Here is a 20,230-nt window from a genome sequence, read left to right on the forward strand (position 1 = left end):
AGACATGAAAAAAGCAAATAACTTTCAATAGGTAATTATAACTTAAGGCTCCATTTCTATAACATCCTTTTCATCTGCTCTGTGAAATAAATTCTCAGGCAGAAAAAAAGCAAAAAAAAAGTGAGATGTACATAGCTGTCACAATAATAAATTGTAATTGTGGTAGTTAGAATAGATTGCAGTCTTTATTTTCAAATATTCCAGGTGCAAAAACACATGGCAGAGCGAGATAGCTTTTGAAATTAAGCCCTGCAATAGAAATACAGAAAGAACAGTCTTAAACTTAGATTTCTTAGTCAAGAAAGGAAGCTGTCCCTATTGGTAGCAGAAACACTAGATACATTTTTACTAATCTTCCCATTAATAGAAGGCCCCAAAGGAAAGCATTACTGATGGACCTGGATCTGATGGGTTCAAAGTGTTCCATTGTCCCAATATCAGCTCTTTAGCCACACCATCCTATAGCCACCAAACTAAATGTCCCGACTGGTTTCAGGGTGAGTTAACAATAAAAAGGGAATCCAGAATCTCAGCTAAATAGGCAGCTTCTTCGTTTTGATATTTTTACTGACTGCCACATCCTCAGAACCTCACAACCATCCGAGATAGAACATTTTCTATCAGTATTTCTGCTTGTGAGGCATAAGTAATTCTATATTTTCTTTGTTTGAAGAAACAGCCAAGGCAGAATATGCTTATCAAATCTGAAACAATCCACTGAGATAATTCACACAATAGTCAGTCCAATCCATAACATTAACCAGAGAAAGAGCAAAAGGGAACAAACAAAGCGATACTTAAGATCCATACCACCCTCCATCTTTTAATCTATCCTATTCCTATCCGAGCTGCCAGGATTTTTGGACAGGAAGACAATCTGTTACTTTGCTTCCCTAACTCACCTTCTTGGGATTGCGATCACATGGCCATAAAAACTTGCTGCTTTCCTCAGAATCCTTTTGTACATGATTGTTCAGTCAATCCCGTGAGCGAATTCCCTCAATAATCCATAATATTCAACTATAGCTATAAGCTACCATAGGAGAACCAGTTTTAAGGCATCAGGCTAGAAACTGCAAGATTGTGAGTTCTAGTCTCTCCTTGGACAATGCCACCCAGCCTTAGAAAGCAGGGGTCCATTATCAGTGGTGGGATTCAAACTTTTTTACTACCGGTTCTGTGGACATGGCTTTGTGGGCATGGCAGGGGAAAGGATACTGCAAAATCCCCATTCCATCCCCCCTCTCAAAATTTCCACTGCCGGTTCTCCAGAACCTGTCAGAACTTCCTGGATACCACCTTTGGTCCATATAGAGAAATACACTTTTGTTATGGCCACCATGGGTGAACATTTTGTCCAACCCTACTAATCTACTATCTCAATGAAATCTGTCTTATCAAACGCTGCTAATAAATATAAATAATAAACCCAGTAGACTGTGTTCAACTCTAACAAATTGACAATGAAATGGCTTAACAGTTGCTGTTCTGAATGCTTATCTGAAAGGAGAATGGCCAGGGTTCAGTAAAATCTGTTGTCATCTAAGCAGTTGCTTCTTACCTCCAAAGAAAGAGTTTCGCCTAATGACAAAATAAAGGGATGAAATATAATATCTGGGTCCTTCTCAATACAGTTGGGTTTAGCATGATGCTGGGAATGGTGAAAAGACCACAAATTAGCTGAAAGCCCCTGTAGAGGAAGAGTGAAAGAAAGCATTCAGGCTCTTGTAAAAGATTGCTTGACTATTTAGTGCTCTGCTTGAAGAGGTAATGGAGAGTAGATTCCATTGAACCTTTGAATCGGATGTTCAAATAACTTTGAGATGTTGAATCAGCTGACTCTGAATTATCTTGGAGAGGTTATAAAACAGTTTGAAGATTAAATGAACTTTTTAGCTTTGAAGAATCTCAAGCATTCATTGCATATGTGGACAAAACTGGGGGTTAATTTTGAGTACTTTAATGAGTTCCCTGATATTAGCATGAGTAGATGGCAAATGAGTTTTATCACCTTGCAAAACCCTGCCTGTCAAAGCACTGAAAGAGGTGCTGCTCTGCTACTTGTGCATTTAGAGAGATTCACCTGTGGGGAGGAATAGAAAACAAAATAGAGACCTCCATCTATTCTGCTCTGTCTCTCTTTTAATGAGTTTTGCTTTTTCTTGCTTCCATACCATTTTATTCTTATTTTTCTTCAACTCACCTGTAGTATTAGCTTTGGGTCCCGTATTGTCCTTCCTTTGTCACTGGCATTTAATCAGGCTTATAGATCAGGGAATCATGGAATTTTATCACTGGCATTTAATTAGACAAAAGCAGGTGAAAATAACACCTGATATGCTCATCTAATTTCACTGATAATGTTGATACAATGAATTTAATAGCAGTGTTAAGAAATAGATTATAGCAAAATGATAACATTTGTTATTAAGAATGTTCAAGCAGTATAAAAAAACTAGGCATGCAACAGATGATATAGAATTTACTGTAGATATAATAGACTTAAAATTAAGGTCAGCTTGTAATCTCATTATTGATGCTGAAAAACTTTTGATAAAATACACAAAGAATTCATGTTTATTATTTGTCTGTCTTTCTTTCTTTCTTTCTTTCTTTCTTTCTTTCTTTCTTTCTTTCTTTCTTTCTTTCTTTCTTTCTACCTTTATGGCTGTGTGTGTATGTTCAAGCATAACTCAGGAATGCCTTTAGCAATTTCAACCAAACCTAATACACAGATGACTTTATGTCTGGAAACTCTGTTGGGGTAAGACACCCCAACATCCGCTCAGTGTGTGTGTCTGTGTGTGTGTGTGTGTGTGTGTGTGTGTGTGTGTATTCTAGCATCACTCTGGAATGCCTGGGCTGCTAAAATGAAAAGAAATGAATTATATCTATAGTGTCAAATCACAGTACTTTTGAAAGTTGTAGTTTGCATTTTTGGATTCAAGTTCTGTTAAGATACAGCCTGTTGTGCCTTAAAATGGCATCTACAGTGCAGTTGCCATGGTAACAGCTTCACAGTACTCTATAAGGGGGCTTTCTCTGGTAAGGGTTATTGGGTGTAAATATTATATCTACTACTAAAGTAAAATTTAATGACCTTTCCTCCCACTATTCCATAATTTAGAGAAACTCGAAACGGATAAATAACACAACACATTTGATATTTACTCATGAAACTTTTTCATGTATATTTGTAATATTCCATATTCTTTCCCTTCAATTCCGTGGAACATTCTAAGAATAATATACCTTACTTACCTTTAAATGGCACATTACAAATTCATGAAAATGGTGGTTCCATTTTGGATTACTGAAGACTGAAAGATGTCCCAAATCATGTCCTAGCCAGCCTGCTTGAGACTAAAAGAAAAGGGTGATTTGCCACAGAAGAACTACCTTTTGTGTCACTCCTACAACTTATATCCAATGGAAATAGCTATGCAAGAACTGCTGGGATAGATAAAATAAAGATTCTTTCATTTTGAATTTTTTTTATTCAATCAAAGGGGCAGCCACCCAGAGAAGCATTCCAAGCAGGATAAGCACAAAAAACCAATTCTACAATAGAACCACAGATGTAATTGAATGCAACCTTCTCAAAGCCCATGACAATTGAATATGTGTCATATATTTGCCCACACCTGAAACCTGACTGAGAAGAATCCAGACTTGCCCAATCTGATAGCCAACTACACTTTTAAAAATACCTTGGATCTTGTTTGGCAGAATCAGATGAAAAATCATCTGATGGGACATAAAATGAGGTTGCTCTACATCTGTAGGATGAAAAGGGTAAAACTGAGTACATTCACTCTACATTGGACACTAACTGGATATGTTTTGTTGAGATGACAGAAGCGTCATCATGGAGGGAGGGGTTATTTGGACTCAATTTGAATCTGTGGAGCCTAAAGAAGCAAACAGGGCTATCTCCATGTTACTCTCACTGTGGATTAGAGTCTTGCTTTCTTAGTGGAAGCAGACTGGGAGATGAGAGGAGGCCAAGTGTGAGTGACAGTGAACACATCCTCCAGATATATTTGGGAAGAATCAAGTGCGGCTTCAGGGCAATGAGCTGGAAAGAGGAAGGGAATGAAATGGCAGATATTAAGATCACTTCATAATTTAGTCTGATGAAAGAAATGGAGTTTCACTGTTTTTAGAAATGCCAAGAGACAATGCAGAAAGATTGAGGAGCACCTTATAAAATCTCTTCTGTTGACCTTAATAGCAGATCAGTTTTAATGACAAAAGTGATCTTTGAGTCAACCCAATAATAATTAAGGGTTTGCAGTTTAACACCATAAGCCACTACCTCAATTTTCTGTCTCCAAACTTACATTTTTACTGGGTTCAAAGCTGGGCTGATCAGGTGCCAATTCCCCAATCAAAAGTGATGCCATGTGCTTCCTTACTAGGGTCTTGTCAACGTGAAAGGCTGTAAAAGGATCCTAAAGCCAAAACATAAAGAAAAAAAGGGGAAAATATTATAATAAAGAACCAATTTAAAGTCAACCTGGAAGAAACATGAGTTGAGCTGAGTTGGGCTGAGTGGTTATCTTTATTCTCTCCAATTCAAAACATGACAGACATAATTCCCAGGAGGTGCTTGACCGAAGATATTGAAACACTTGCAAGAAATTAGCTCTGAAGTGTCATGATTATAATTATTAGAAAATGATTTTGGATTCAAGTAAAGTCTGGAGCAACAGACGACAAAGAAACTGTAGTGTTTTGCAGAAAATATCAAAGACAGAAAAATGTATAAACCACATAATTTAATTGTTTAATACTTTCTTTCTAGAAAGTAGTATTGATAGATAAGTTTTTCTCAGCAATATAAATGAGTTTTACTGCTTTACTCTGCAAAGAGAATTCCTGCTTTTCTGCTCTCATTTTAATTTATTTATAGCTGGAACATGCACAATTTGCTTAGTTATGCCTTAACTTTTATTTAATTTTAAAGTTGAGAAAAATATATACTTCTTTTTAAAGACATTAATAGTAAGTATAAACCTAATGAATGTACAATTTTCAAAAATACAATATGTACACCAGGTAAACAAATGGAAGAATCTGCTTAAGGCTTTGAAAAATAAAAGGGAAATACAAAAAACAAATCAAAATAATGATTTGAATAATGACTTTCCAGTCGATCTAAAAAAGAGATCTGCAAAAGACTTGAAGTATCTTTGATACAACAAGAAATATAACATCTGAATGAATTAAAAACAAAGAGTGTTCAAAGTAAAAGAAAGGAATATAAAGTTGTTCTGTTTGATCAAGATTAAAATAAAATATGCTTTTTATAAATCGCTGGTAACTCTTTATGGGCCTTTTGCTGACACCAGGAATGAAAAGTTGATCTCTATTGTTATACATATAGAAGGAATGTTTTGGAAAAGATAGACTTTTTTTGTAATTTTATAGCAGGTAATAAGTTATCAAATTTCTTTTTACTTGGCATACTGCAGATTGGAAGTCACTTCTTTAAATGTAGTTCTTTTCTTTTTATTTCTTCTTCTTTCCCTTTTGTTTTTCTATTTTTTCTTTCCGTTTTTTAATGTATGTCAATGAAGACTCAATCATCCAGGCTAAAGGTGTCTAAAGGTGGAACTGGAACATGGAACAAACTTTGTTAATCTGAGATGTTTCATTCCTAAGCCAAACATCTTCATCAGTCACTGTCAGAGTAAAAATTAGTTAGGCAGAAAATTGTTCTCTCCAATTCAACGCATGAGAGACATAATTCCCAGGAGGTGCTTGAACGCATTTCATTTGAATCTTGACTCTCTAAATCTCAGATTAACATGGCAGATTAACAAGGTTTGTTCCAGTTCCATAATTCAACCTTTAATCACTTTTGTCCTTGTTAGGGTGTAACCAACAAGTTGGGTAGACAATATATTGCACAAGGCATGTTATGTATCTTTAAGAGAGGAGATCTGCTAATTAGTAGATTACAGCATTTAAATTGCAGCTGATATCTCTCTCTCTCTCTTGATTGATGTATGATAACTGCTGTCTAACTGTTACTACTGTTGCTACTACTTACTGTGTGTAAGTTATTTGCTACTTGTATCCAAGTTATCTTGGTAGTATTGGACTGTTTTTTCTGTGTATGACTTTTTGGCTGTGTTTATGGATTTTGCTATATTCTTCAAAAAGTAAAGTTTATTTTGTTACTTTACTATCCATTATTCAGTGTGGTTGCTTTATCTATCGCACGCTGCATAAACTTTACAGGGTTGCTCTGTTATAACCTCGACCTGGGGTTCATTGCTAGTGCTTAATCGCACTAGTACCACTAACATTGGTTATGGGCCCAGACGCCCTGCCTTAATCATAATTTTTTTTTTGCACCACTTTTTGGATAGTTTATTTTTGTGAATATGGCACAAGAACAGTCTGCTGCACTCTCCATGATTACCCGGTTTGACGGAACCAACTATGTTTCCTGGTCCTTGAAGTGTTCCCTACTTCTGCGTAGAGAAGGACTGTGGTCTGTGGTTCAGAACCCACCAGATGTTACAGGTTGGGATCCTGCTGATAATGAGGATGCGAAGAAGATTGCGCAGTTTAACAGGGACAATGAGAGAGCTCTCTGCATTATTGGACTAACACTGAATGACCAGCAACTGGTCCATATTCGTGGCGAAGAGTCTGCTGCTAGGTGTTGGAACACATTGCAGAGAATTTATGTTCGGGACAGTGTGGGTGCTCATATTCATCTCACACGAAAACTGTTTAGAGCCCGTTTGCAAAAAGGTGGTGATATGTTGGCTCATTTAGACTTCATGAAGAAAACTTTGCAGGATTTGCAAGAAAAAGAGTTAATTTTTTCTGAGCTTCAACAGGTGTATATTATTCTATCATCGCTTGATGAAAGCTACGACTCTTTTGTTTCCTCATTGGAAGTTCTTTCACGTGATGAACTGACATTATCTGAGGTTACCGGGAGATTGCTTGAAGAGTCCAGACGAAGAGAGGATAGAGTCCAGTTCAGAGACAATCAATCACAAGAAGAAACACAGTTTTCAACTGTAAATTTTGTTAAGAAATGTTATTCTTGTGGTGGTAAGGGGCATATTGCTAAGAACTGTAAAAATAGCAAGAAAAGGAGTGTTGCTAATAGTAAAAGAAAAAGCAACAATGTTACTGTAACTGTAGCTAAGGTTGATAAGGCTGTAAACCATAGTTTCTGGGTGGTTGACAGTGGCGCATCCCATTCTATAACTAAGGTTAAAGAAAGGTTTGTTACTATGAAGGCTAGCAAACAGCATATTTCCTTAGCAAATGGTTGGAAAATCAAGGCTTCAGGTGAAGGTACAGCTTATTGTCCATGTATTAATGAAAAATTGGAAATGTTATATGTACCTAAAATGAAATTTAACCTATTATCTGTAAAAGACCTTGTGAAATGTGGGTTTACAGTAACATTTAAGAATGATAGATGCATTATTGAAAAGGAAGGTAATAGTGTTATTGCCAATTTGGAGAATAATTTATTTATTCTACATGAGAACTCTTTAAATATTGCGAGTTCTGAACCTGATTATAAGAATAAACAGCCCCATGATAACTGTATACATCTACTTCATAGACGTTTAGGCCATGTTAATTATAAAATGGTACGTCAAACTGTTATTCTATCTAATGGAATCAATTTGAAACCTTGTTCAAAATATCTTAACTGTAATGCCTGTAACCAGGCTAAAAGTAAGGTTACTCCTGCAAACCGGTTTCAAGGATTCAAGACATCTAAACCACTGGATGTAGTGTTTGCAGACCTAATTGGCCCTAAGAAACCTAGCTTAGGAGGTGCCTGCTATATACTCAGCATTATGGACCATTATTCTAGGTATGGTTTCTGTTATGTAATGAAATCAAAGGCAGAAACTTTCCAACATTTTACTAAATGGTTAAAGTTTGTTGAACGTAAGATGGATAAAAAAGTACTTTGCCTAGTCACTGATAATGGGTTTGAATTCACTAATCATAGGTTTACATCAATGTTGGAGAATGCTGGTATAGAACATAGGCGTTCTGCCCCCTACAGGCCAGAACATAATTCATTTATTGAAAGACGTGGTCAATCATTGCAGGCAATGACCAGAACTATGCTAGTTGATTCTGGTTTGTCAGAAAAGCTTTGGGGTGAGGCTATAATGTGTGCAAACCATATTCTGAACATAGTAGTTAACTCAACCACTGGTAGGATTCCTTATACTCTTTGGCATGGTAGGAAGCCTGATTTGAGTTATTTACACACATTTGGTGTCCCTGCTTGGGTGCATATTCCCTCACAGACTAGACGGAAGGATCAAAGCAGAGCTAGGAAGATGGTTTTTGTTGGGTACAATTCCAATCATAGATCGTTTAGGTTCTGGGAACCTGGAACTCGGAGAATTATGCACAGTGCTAGTGCTAAATTTTCAGAACATGTTGGTTGGGAGAAGCTAGAACAAGAGTTTCACAAGGTTTGTGATGATATAGATGTTGATCGTTTGGTTAATCATGATACACCAAATGAGCAGTTAGAGAATCAGGATGGTCCATCTATTACTCTGAAAGGGGAGGAAGATGTAGATGTAGAATCTACTCGTGAGGTGGAACAGGATGATCCTGCAAGTCCTGTATTGCCTAGGAGGTCTACTAGGGACAGGCATCCACCCGACAGATACCAAGCCAGTGTAGTATTGCAAGTTAGCATAGAACCTTCTAGTTTTGCAGAGTTAAGGCTGTATCCTGAAAAGGAAAAGACATTGTGGAAGACAGCTATGGAGAAGGAGTTGAAATCCTTACAGGAATTGAAAGTTTATGAAGAAGCTAGACTCCCTTCAGGGGAGAGTGCAATTGGCTGTAGATGGGTGTTTAAAATTAAAAACGATGCTGCTGGCAATGCTATTTATAAGGCTCGTTTAGTTGCTCAAGGGTTTTCCCAAACTGAGAGGGATTACGATGAGGTTTTTGCTCCGAGCTTGAAAGCCTCTACGTTGAGGGCATCATTGGTGTGGGCTGCTAAGTATCAGTGTAATGTTACCCATATTGATGTTGAAACAGCGTATCTGCATGCTCCATTGCAGCATACCATTTATATGAAGATGCCACCAGGTGTGGATTCTAATGGCCAGACTGGTTGTTGGAGACTTAAAAAAAGCCTTTATGGTTTAAAACAGTCCGGTTTTGAGTGGAACAGATGCATAGTAAATGAATTAAAAGCTATGGGATTTATTCCAGGTTTGGCTGATCCTTGTTTGTTTAGACGGGTGAAAAATGGTTTGATCTCGTTATTGCTTTTGTTCACGGACGATATAGCTATTATTACTAGGTCTGAACAGGAAGCTATTGACATTGTTTCACAATTAGAGAGTAAATTTAAAATCCGGAATTTGGGTGAAATTAAGCATTATCTGGGCTTAGACGTGGTTAGAACCAGTAAAGGTTTTAAGCTGTCACAGGCTGGTAAAATTAATCATTTGCTTAAGAAATATAGCATGGAGCTATGTAAGACTGCAAAGACACCAATGGCATTGGAGTTTAAACCTGAGGTAACTGAGGGTACTGATTTTGATAAGGGAATCTATCAATCTTTGATAGGTAGCCGAATGTACCTAAGTAATTGGTCTAGACCAGATATATCATTTAGTGTGAACCAACTGGCTAGATTCAATGATAGTCCTTCAGATAGGCATTGGCAAGCAGCAAAGCGTGTGCTGCGTTATTTGAAGAAAACTATCCACTATGCATTGTATTTAGAACCGAATAGGGATTTAGTTTTGACTGTTTATGCTGATGCGAATTTTGCAGCTGCTATAGATAATAGGAAATCAACTTCCGGCATAGCCTTTATGCTAGGTGGTGTACTGATTGGATGGAGGTCGATACGACAAAAACACATAAGCTTATCCACAATGGAAGCTGAGTTTTCATGTTTGTCGTTGACATGTACTGAGCTGATATATTATAAGCAGTTGCTTATAGATATGGGATTAAGTATCAATGAACCTTTTACTGTTTATGAAGATAATCAGGCAGCAATAAAAATGGCGACTAGTTTAGCTATTAAGACGAGATCGAAGTATACTGATTTGAGGTATCTTAATGTTCGACAATGCATTAAGGATGGCCTGATAAAGTTGGAATATTGTTCAACTGAAGACAATTTAGCAGACAACTTCACTAAGGCACAAAGTTCAGTGAAACATACCTCATCATGTGAAGGTTATCATCTTACATTGTGAGTGGATATATTGATCTACCCAAAGGGGAGAATGTTAGGGTGTAACCAACAAGTTGGGTAGACAATATATTGCACAAGGCATGTTATGTATCTTTAAGAGAGGAGATCTGCTAATTAGTAGATTACAGCATTTAAATTGCAGCTGATGTTGTCTCTCTCTCTCTTGATTGATGTATGATAACTGCTGTCTAACTGTTACTACTGTTGCTACTACTTACTGTGTGTAAGTTATTTGCTACTTGTATCCAAGTTATCTTGGTAGTATTGGACTGTTTTTTCTGTGTATGACTTTTTGGCTGTGTTTATGGATTTTGCTATATTCTTCAAAAAGTAAAGTTTATTTTGTTACTTTACTATCCATTATTCAGTGTGGTTGCTTTATCAAACGCACGCTGCGTAAACTTTACAGGGTTGCTCTGTTATAACCTCGACCTGGGGTTCATTGCTAGTGCTTAATCGCACTAGTACCACTAACAGTCCTGGATAATTAAATCTTTACGTTACTGTAACTGTAGCTAAGGTTGATAAGGCTGTAAACCATAGTTTCTGGGTGGTTGACAGTGGCGCATCCCATTCTATAACTAAGGTTAAAGAAAGGTTTGTTACTATGAAGGCTAGCAAACAGCATATTTCCTTAGCAAATGGTTGGAAAATCAAGGCTTCAGGTGAAGGTACAGCTTATTGTCCATGTATTAATGAAAAATTGGAAATGTTATATGTACCTAAAATGAAATTTAACCTATTATCTGTAAAAGACCTTGTGAAATGTGGGTTTACAGTAACATTTAAGAATGATAGATGCATTATTGAAAAGGAAGGTAATAGTGTTATTGCCAATTTGGAGAATAATTTATTTATTCTACATGAGAACTCTTTAAATATTGCGAGTTCTGAACCTGATTATAAGAATAAACAGCCCCATGATAACTGTATACATCTACTTCATAGACGTTTAGGCCATGTTAATTATAAAATGGTACGTCAAACTGTTATTCTATCTAATGGAATCAATTTGAAACCTTGTTCAAAATATCTTAACTGTAATGCCTGTAACCAGGCTAAAAGTAAGGTTACTCCTGCAAACCGGTTTCAAGGATTCAAGACATCTAAACCACTGGATGTAGTGTTTGCAGACCTAATTGGCCCTAAGAAACCTAGCTTAGGAGGTGCCTGCTATATACTCAGCATTATGGACCATTATTCTAGGTATGGTTTCTGTTATGTAATGAAATCAAAGGCAGAAACTTTCCAACATTTTACTAAATGGTTAAAGTTTGTTGAACGTAAGATGGATAAAAAAGTACTTTGCCTAGTCACTGATAATGGGTTTGAATTCACTAATCATAGGTTTACATCAATGTTGGAGAATGCTGGTATAGAACATAGGCGTTCTGCCCCCTACAGGCCAGAACATAATTCATTTATTGAAAGACGTGGTCAATCATTGCAGGCAATGACCAGAACTATGCTAGTTGATTCTGGTTTGTCAGAAAAGCTTTGGGGTGAGGCTATAATGTGTGCAAACCATATTCTGAACATAGTAGTTAACTCAACCACTGGTAGGATTCCTTATACTCTTTGGCATGGTAGGAAGCCTGATTTGAGTTATTTACACACATTTGGTGTCCCTGCTTGGGTGCATATTCCCTCACAGACTAGACGGAAGGATCAAAGCAGAGCTAGGAAGATGGTTTTTGTTGGGTACAATTCCAATCATAGATCGTTTAGGTTCTGGGAACCTGGAACTCGGAGAATTATGCACAGTGCTAGTGCTAAATTTTCAGAACATGTTGGTTGGGAGAAGCTAGAACAAGAGTTTCACAAGGTTTGTGATGATATAGATGTTGATCGTTTGGTTAATCATGATACACCAAATGAGCAGTTAGAGAATCAGGATGGTCCATCTATTACTCTGAAAGGGGAGGAAGATGTAGATGTAGAATCTACTCGTGAGGTGGAACAGGATGATCCTGCAAGTCCTGTATTGCCTAGGAGGTCTACTAGGGACAGGCATCCACCCGACAGATACCAAGCCAGTGTAATATTGCAAGTTAGCATAGAACCTTCTAGTTTTGCAGAGTTAAGGCTGTATCCTGAAAAGGAAAAGACATTGTGGAAGACAGCTATGGAGAAGGAGTTGAAATCCTTACAGGAATTGAAAGTTTATGAAGAAGCTAGACTCCCTTCAGGGGAGAGTGCAATTGGCTGTAGATGGGTGTTTAAAATTAAAAACGATGCTGCTGGCAATGCTATTTATAAGGCTCGTTTAGTTGCTCAAGGGTTTTCCCAAACTGAGAGGGATTACGATGAGGTTTTTGCTCCGAGCTTGAAAGCCTCTACGTTGAGGGCATCATTGGTGTGGGCTGCTAAGTATCAGTGTAATGTTACCCATATTGATGTTGAAACAGCGTATCTGCATGCTCCATTGCAGCATACCATTTATATGAAGATGCCACCAGGTGTGGATTCTAATGGCCAGACTGGTTGTTGGAGACTTAAAAAAAGCCTTTATGGTTTAAAACAGTCCGGTTTTGAGTGGAACAGATGCATAGTAAATGAATTAAAAGCTATGGGATTTATTCCAGGTTTGGCTGATCCTTGTTTGTTTAGACGGGTGAAAAATGGTTTGATCTCATTATTGCTTTTGTTCACGGACGATATAGCTATTATTACTAGGTCTGAACAGGAAGCTATTGACATTGTTTCACAATTAGAGAGTAAATTTAAAATCCGGAATTTGGGTGAAATTAAGCATTATCTGGGCTTAGACGTGGTTAGAACCAGTAAAGGTTTTAAGCTGTCACAGGCTGGTAAAATTAATCATTTGCTTAAGAAATATAGCATGGAGCTATGTAAGACTGCAAAGACACCAATGGCATTGGAGTTTAAACCTGAGGTAACTGAGGGTACTGATTTTGATAAGGGAATCTATCAATCTTTGATAGGTAGCCGAATGTACCTAAGTAATTGGTCTAGACCAGATATATCATTTAGTGTGAACCAACTGGCTAGATTCAATGATAGTCCTTCAGATAGGCATTGGCAAGCAGCAAAGCGTGTGCTGCGTTATTTGAAGAAAACTATCCACTATGCATTGTATTTAGAACCGAATAGGGATTTAGTTTTGACTGTTTATGCTGATGCGAATTTTGCAGCTGCTATAGATAATAGGAAATCAACTTCCGGCATAGCCTTTATGCTAGGTGGTGTACTGATTGGATGGAGGTCGATACGACAAAAACACATAAGCTTATCCACAATGGAAGCTGAGTTTTCATGTTTGTCGTTGACATGTACTGAGCTGATATATTATAAGCAGTTGCTTATAGATATGGGATTAAGTATCAATGAACCTTTTACTGTTTATGAAGATAATCAGGCAGCAATAAAAATGGCGACTAGTTTAGCTATTAAGACGAGATCGAAGTATACTGATTTGAGGTATCTTAATGTTCGACAATGCATTAAGGATGGCCTGATAAAGTTGGAATATTGTTCAACTGAAGACAATTTAGCAGACAACTTCACTAAGGCACAAAGTTCAGTGAAACATACCTCATCATGTGAAGGTTATCATCTTACATTGTGAGTGGATATATTGATCTACCCAAAGGGGAGAATGTTAGGGTGTAACCAACAAGTTGGGTAGACAATATATTGCACAAGGCATGTTATGTATCTTTAAGAGAGGAGATCTGCTAATTAGTAGATTACAGCATTTAAATTGCAGCTGATGTTGTCTCTCTCTCTCTTGATTGATGTATGATAACTGCTGTCTAACTGTTACTACTGTTGCTACTACTTACTGTGTGTAAGTTATTTGCTACTTGTATCCAAGTTATCTTGGTAGTATTGGACTGTTTTTTCTGTGTATGACTTTTTGGCTGTGTTTATGGATTTTGCTATATTCTTCAAAAAGTAAAGTTTATTTTGTTACTTTACTATCCATTATTCAGTGTGGTTGCTTTATCAAACGCACGCTGCGTAAACTTTACAGGGTTGCTCTGTTATAACCTCGACCTGGGGTTCATTGCTAGTGCTTAATCGCACTAGTACCACTAACAGTCCTGGATAATTAAATCTTCATTGACATATATATTGCAACTCATTTCAGGGAGAAACACCTGAAATTGGTGCGGCAAGAGTTGGTACATTCCAACGACTCTCTGACTTTGCCTAACTACCGGTAATTTTTTACTCTGACTGATGAAGTTACTTGGATGACCAACTGAATATCTCAGATTAACAAAGTTTGGTCCAGTTGCCATGATTCAACCTTTAGACACTTCCATTTTAAAAAAAATTCTTTCTCTTTTTTATTTTTTTGAGTTTAATTTGTATTTGATTTTACTAGAATGCTGCAAATATTTATCAAAAAATATTTTAAAAATTAAAAAGTAAGTAAAAGGAAAAAGAAAAAATAGGGTAATGTGCTTTAAAAGTGGATTATAGCGACTGAATGCAGTCTTATTTTTAAAATAATGATAAAATTATTGTTTTTTTCTTCTGTTCAGTCATGTCCAATTCTCCGGGACTGTAGGACATTTTTTCTTGGCAATGTTTTTCAGAAGTGACTTGCCACTACTTCCTTCCTAGAGCTGAGATAAAGTGATTAGCGTAAGATCATCCAGTCAGCTTCATGTACAAGGCAGCGCTTGAATTCACAATTGCCCAATATCTAGCCTGATGCCGTAATCACTACACCAAACTGGCTCCATGACACTTTTTGAGATTAGTTGCAAAGTCATGTCCAACCCATTGCGACCCCATGGACACATAACTTATATCTTATATTTTTATTTTCTACATCCAGGTTGTTGTTGTGTGTGTGACAGAGAGAGGGCGGTGTTTTGTTTTGTGAGCTCCTACTTGCAGTCCGTATTAACAGAGGCCAGATACTTGTTTTCCCAACTGACCGAAAAGGTGTATAAGTATGTGCATCTTCAAATAATCATGTGATATAGATCCAGTTTCTCTCTTTGCAAAAGGGAAGACAGATAGAATAGTATTGCATGACTGAACTACTGGCTCCTTGTTAAAGTTGTGTATGATTAATTAAAAAATTACAAATTGATTATTTAGCCAGCTGGTCTTCTAGTCTCTGCCATGCATGCAGGGGACACAGGTGTGCATGCGCAGGGGTTGGGGTGTATGCATGGAGGGGTGCTTGCATTGCCTTTGGGGTCTCACATGATGCCCTCATGCCCTCTTTTGGCTTCCAGATTGGCACAGGTGGCCTTCCAAGGCCATAACAGAGCACAGGGGGGATGCGCATGGTCCCCCAACCCCATTTCGGGCCTGGAATGCCTCCTGCACCAATCTGGAAGCCGAAATAGGGCATGAGGGCATTGCATGAGACCCCAAAATGTAATGGGAGGCAAAACTGGGCACAGGAAGGGCGGGGCACATACGCGGGGGGCATGGGAGCATGGGGGGTCACACACATATACACAGGAGTGGGGCACGTGCAGGTGGGTTGTGCATGCATTGAATACTTTTGGCACATGAGGACAAAAAGATTAGGCATCACTGGCATAGCATATATCAGGAATAATATGTCCTTGTGAATGTAAAAGAGAAAGAAAGAATCTCTGTGCTGATTTCACTGCACCATTTTGTGGGTAGGATTCCTGTTTTATTTCTCCCACTTCTATTTAAATTAACAATGGGATTTACAAGGTTTGGTTCAGTCCTTCAGAGTTGGGAAAATCATAGACTCATAACACAATGGATTTTAAAAGGGACCATCCTCTCAAACCTCTCTTCTTATGTGTGATTCCTCCTTAATGGAAGGCTGCCTCATCTCTGCCTGAAGATATCCAAAAAGGAAGCCCACATCTTTCCCTCAATCTGTGGTTCCATTCTCACACAACACTTGCTTCCTCCACATTAAGCCTGTTTACTCAGTCCCACTTAAGACTTTTCTTCTCTAGGCTCAACAGTTCAGTTTAACAATTCCTTCAACAACCACCCCACTCTCTGTTTGTGGCTCCTGTTCCAACTGTTTTGGACTTTTGTTAAAGTGTAGCTCCACAAACTGAGCAAAGAGCAGAATAAATGGAATGCTTTGTAAATAACAGAGAAAGCCAAATACTAGCAAAAAGAAAGTCAATATCTGCTTCAAATAGTATAGTGAGACTTTTGAAAAGTGTTCAGAAAAATGGGAAGCCCAGAATTTCGTTGTCCTCATGAGAAACTTACATACAAGTCAGGAAGCCACAATACAGGCAGAACATGGCAAAACAGACTGACTCCAGGTTAGCAAAAGGGTACAAGGCTGTGTACTTGACCCTTATATTCAATTTATATGCTGAATATATATGAAGGGCAACCGGTTTGAACATTGGAGGAAGAAACATCAACAGCCTGTATTATGCTGATAGCCCTACCCTGAAGCTGAATATACAGAAAATCTGCAAGTCTTCATGATAAAAGTCAAGGAGCAGAGTGGAAAATGGGATTGAAATTAAATATATGAAGAAGACCAAAGTAATTTTAACCACGTACAATGACATTGGCAGTGAAGAGACTGAAAATGACAAATAGAATCAACCCTGAACGGTAAAGGAACAAGCAATCAATAAATCTGACTAGCACTCAGTAGAGCTACCACAGAAGCCTTGGAAAAGATATTTAAATGCCGTGCCCATAGCTACAAATATTAGAATTGCGTAAACTATGGTATTCCCTGTGACACTTTACGGGAGCGAAAGAAACTGGCCACCCGAGTCCTCGCCTGGTCAGCTGCCCCGCGCCTTACCGTGGCATCCTGCCCTGCGTACGAGCTGATAGTCCGAGAGCCCCCCGGGTGCCTCCTGTGGAACCGGATGATGTCATAGACTTTCCTGTCAATCACCAGCCAGCGCTCCCGTGACGAGTCTTCCTGGCCAGTGCGCCGCCCGATCTCTTCCCAGGTAAACCACCGCGAAGGGCCGGATTGATCGGCCGCAGGATCATCGGGAGGGAGGACTGGGCGAGTCCGAGCAAGGGAATTGCCTCCCTTCTCCGCCTTCGATTCGCCGACAAAGTTTCGTCGACGCTGCTTTCGTGTGGCCAACGCAGATTGAGAAACTCTCGAAAAAGCAACTCGGGCGAGCCTAAGATGTTCGGCTTTTCGAGTACGAAGGAGAAGCCGACTGCGGATCGGTGTGAGTTATTGTATTTTGAAAAGTTGCCCTCCCCAGCCGATAGTGATAGGACGGAGATCAGCTGTGCCAGCAATTGTTTATTTCGAGAACAAACTGAGCTGGGATTCAAAGAGTCATTATTGATTCATCTCTGCCTTCTCTGCATCCCTGGAATATCACAAGTTGAGGATTTCTACTAGCTATACAGAAAGGAGATTGCCATAATCTGAAACATCTTTCATTTGCTTAAACATTGTAGTGGCAAAACACACATCTTTCCTGCAGCTTGAGGGGAAGAGGGGTTGACAGAGGCTTATCACTAACACACCACATCCTTATCTTGCAGTTGCTCAATACCTAAACTCAGATCAGGCAATAAGCCAACAATAGGTTGGTACTGGTAAAGAATTGAGAGGATTCACTGCTCTGGCTTGAGAATGAAAATCTGACATCAGGACTTCCACAGTACCATTATCCCTGGGAATGGTAATTCTCTCTGCATTGGGAGACCTTAAACGTTTGAAGTATAATTAAATAAATACCTCCCTGAATAAGAGACATTTACAGGCAATGGTTACTGAGTAACTTACTCCCATTTTCCTACCTGTCTTTCACTGGAAGGTAACAAATGGGATGTTTATGAAGGAAAAGAGAGAAGAAAAGAGGGAAGTCTGGAAACAAGTGAGGGTTGTCAGGAAAGCTTTTCTAATAGATTAAAAAGCAGCTCTTATAGAAAACCCTTAATGAAATAACCAGGTTTGTCCCAGACAGCCTATTTAAAGAATATCAAAAAATGAGTTTTCTCAAAGTGTATTTTCTAATTATTATTATTATTTTATTTCTCATAATTACTTATTTCCACATGGAAGTCATATGGTTTCTCTGGATGTCTCCTGTGAGCCAAATGGAAGTGAAAACATTTCAATTTTTCTGCTTAGAGACACCATCTTTCTATTAATTCCACATGGGTTTTCTTATCTCTTCTTTGTTTGATAATTATGTTAGGATTTAATTTCTGATTGGTTATCTTCTTTAAAATCCCTACCCAATCAAGAAAATATGCCCACATTGTTTCCCATTCAAGTGACTAAAGTTCACTACGAGGGAAGATTTGTCACTTAATAAATTTCTGTAGGCCAAATATTTTTCATGGTCATCTCAGCAAGCAGAGAGAAATCTATAACAGGGTCTCGCATTTTGTGTTGTCTCAGGACTTTTCCAGATTTCAACTTAGCTACAGCACAAACTTGCTTTGGTATCATCTTCCTTCTGCTACATCTGCTTGTTCTGCAGCCCAAAAATGAAGCTGAGTTCAATACCAGAGTTCAAGTAGTGTTTTCCCCTTTGTTTCAATACAACTGAGGGCAGCATCAAAATATATGCTGGAAGGAGGCTTTGTAGCTGCTGTGATGGAAAGGGGACAGGAAATGGCCTTCAAGGGCAAGAGGAAGAGCTGCTGCCTAGGTCACATAGGCGAGGCTTGAACAGGTGGCAAACTTAAAAAATTCACTCGGACAATAAAGAGAGAGGGAGAAGCACATTCTAACTTGTAACAGTCTGTTATTATGTTCAAATAAAAATAGTTCATTGTAGCATTAGTTCTGATCGGAACATGAAGCAAAAGAGGCAATAGGGTCAAATAAGGATCACCTATGGGAGCAATAAGTTTCATGCCAGTATAGTCTTCCACCTATTCAAATGTAGGCAATTAGCATAGGCATGGAAAGAGGCAATTAGCAATTGTGACAGTAATAATCCAGATTAAATCTATTGATTTTGGGCCACATATATACTTAATTATGTTCAAATAATAGATGCAGATTTATAACTTATGTAAGTTTATTTACTGGTATAACTTTTTAAAGAAAATAAAAAGCAATAGAATGCAATTTATTGCAAATTATTGGAGAAAGAACTATATCTGTAGACACATGAGTTTATCAGAAATATACATGCTTGACCTATTAAAAATGGAAAAAAAGTCAATATGCTGATTTGTTAACTTTTTGCTAATTTTGAGGATTTTTACAAAAAAAATGATAGTCTATCCCTTGCTCTGCAAAATATGTACAATGAGAATGTACATTAACAAAGTTAATGTTTTAAACTTCCACTGATTTCAGGGAGAAATGGAAGCATTTAGTTTTTCTTTTGAGCAGCTCTAAATCTGAGAAATCTTGCTTTTTCATAAAAGTTTGCAATAATTTGAGAAGTGAGAAATAAATAGTAACTTTGAATTATATCACTGTCAAATATACCTATGAAAAAGTGAACTGCATTTGTACAACTGTTTTCTTTTTTGTAAGCTACTGAGGTTGTTATTCCACCAAAGTTTCCTACTTCTGTCTCATTCTCAACTTTACTTTTCTCTTGAATGAAGCTTTCCCAAAATGGTGATTTTTTTTAAGGATACTTTCAAAGTGGGGAGATTTCAATGAATTGAAAGATTCTGAAATAGAAACTGAAGGATTTTGAAATAGTTCCAAGTGACTATATAATTCTGACCTCTCAAGTGTGGCAAGTGTGTCATTTGCACACTTGAAGATATATTCCTTGAAAATTTATTTTATTTTAGGCAGTCCTCACCTTACAAACAAAATTGGGACTGAATCTTGATCATTGAGTGAAACAGTAGTTAGGGCACAACGTAGAGAAAAAAACCCCATCGTAACTAGATTCAGCAGTCCATATGCTTTTGAAAGACAAAGTAACTCTTTTGAAGACAGCAAAGTCCACATTTTGAACAGAGATGACCGCTGGCTTGAAAGAGGGGGGTCAAAGAGGCCATATATGTCAAAATTGAACATCCCTCTCTCAACAGAGGGGAAGGGATATGACATCATCTATCTCCAATCTA

The 20,230-nt window shown here is 37.9% G+C and overlaps 1 protein-coding gene across 1 annotated transcript; it reads right to left on the reverse strand.

Moving 5' to 3' along the window:
* Nucleotides 1-1,561: 1,561 nt before the first annotated feature.
* LOC309382329 (acyl-CoA (8-3)-desaturase-like) lies at nt 1,562-20,039 on the reverse strand (the record flags this gene model as incomplete). Its single annotated transcript, XM_081971835.1, has 5 exons — nt 1,562-1,690; nt 3,262-3,363; nt 4,344-4,454; nt 17,007-17,382; nt 19,960-20,039. Coding segments are annotated over 5 exons (798 nt in total), but the record flags the coding sequence as incomplete, so codon positions are not given.
* Nucleotides 20,040-20,230: the final 191 nt, after the last annotated feature.

The sequence above is a fragment of the Natrix helvetica genome (assembly GCF_964273705.1).
Source record: "Natrix helvetica genome assembly, contig: HAP1_SCAFFOLD_197, whole genome shotgun sequence".
Classification (NCBI taxonomy): domain Eukaryota; kingdom Metazoa; phylum Chordata; class Lepidosauria; order Squamata; family Natricidae; genus Natrix; species Natrix helvetica.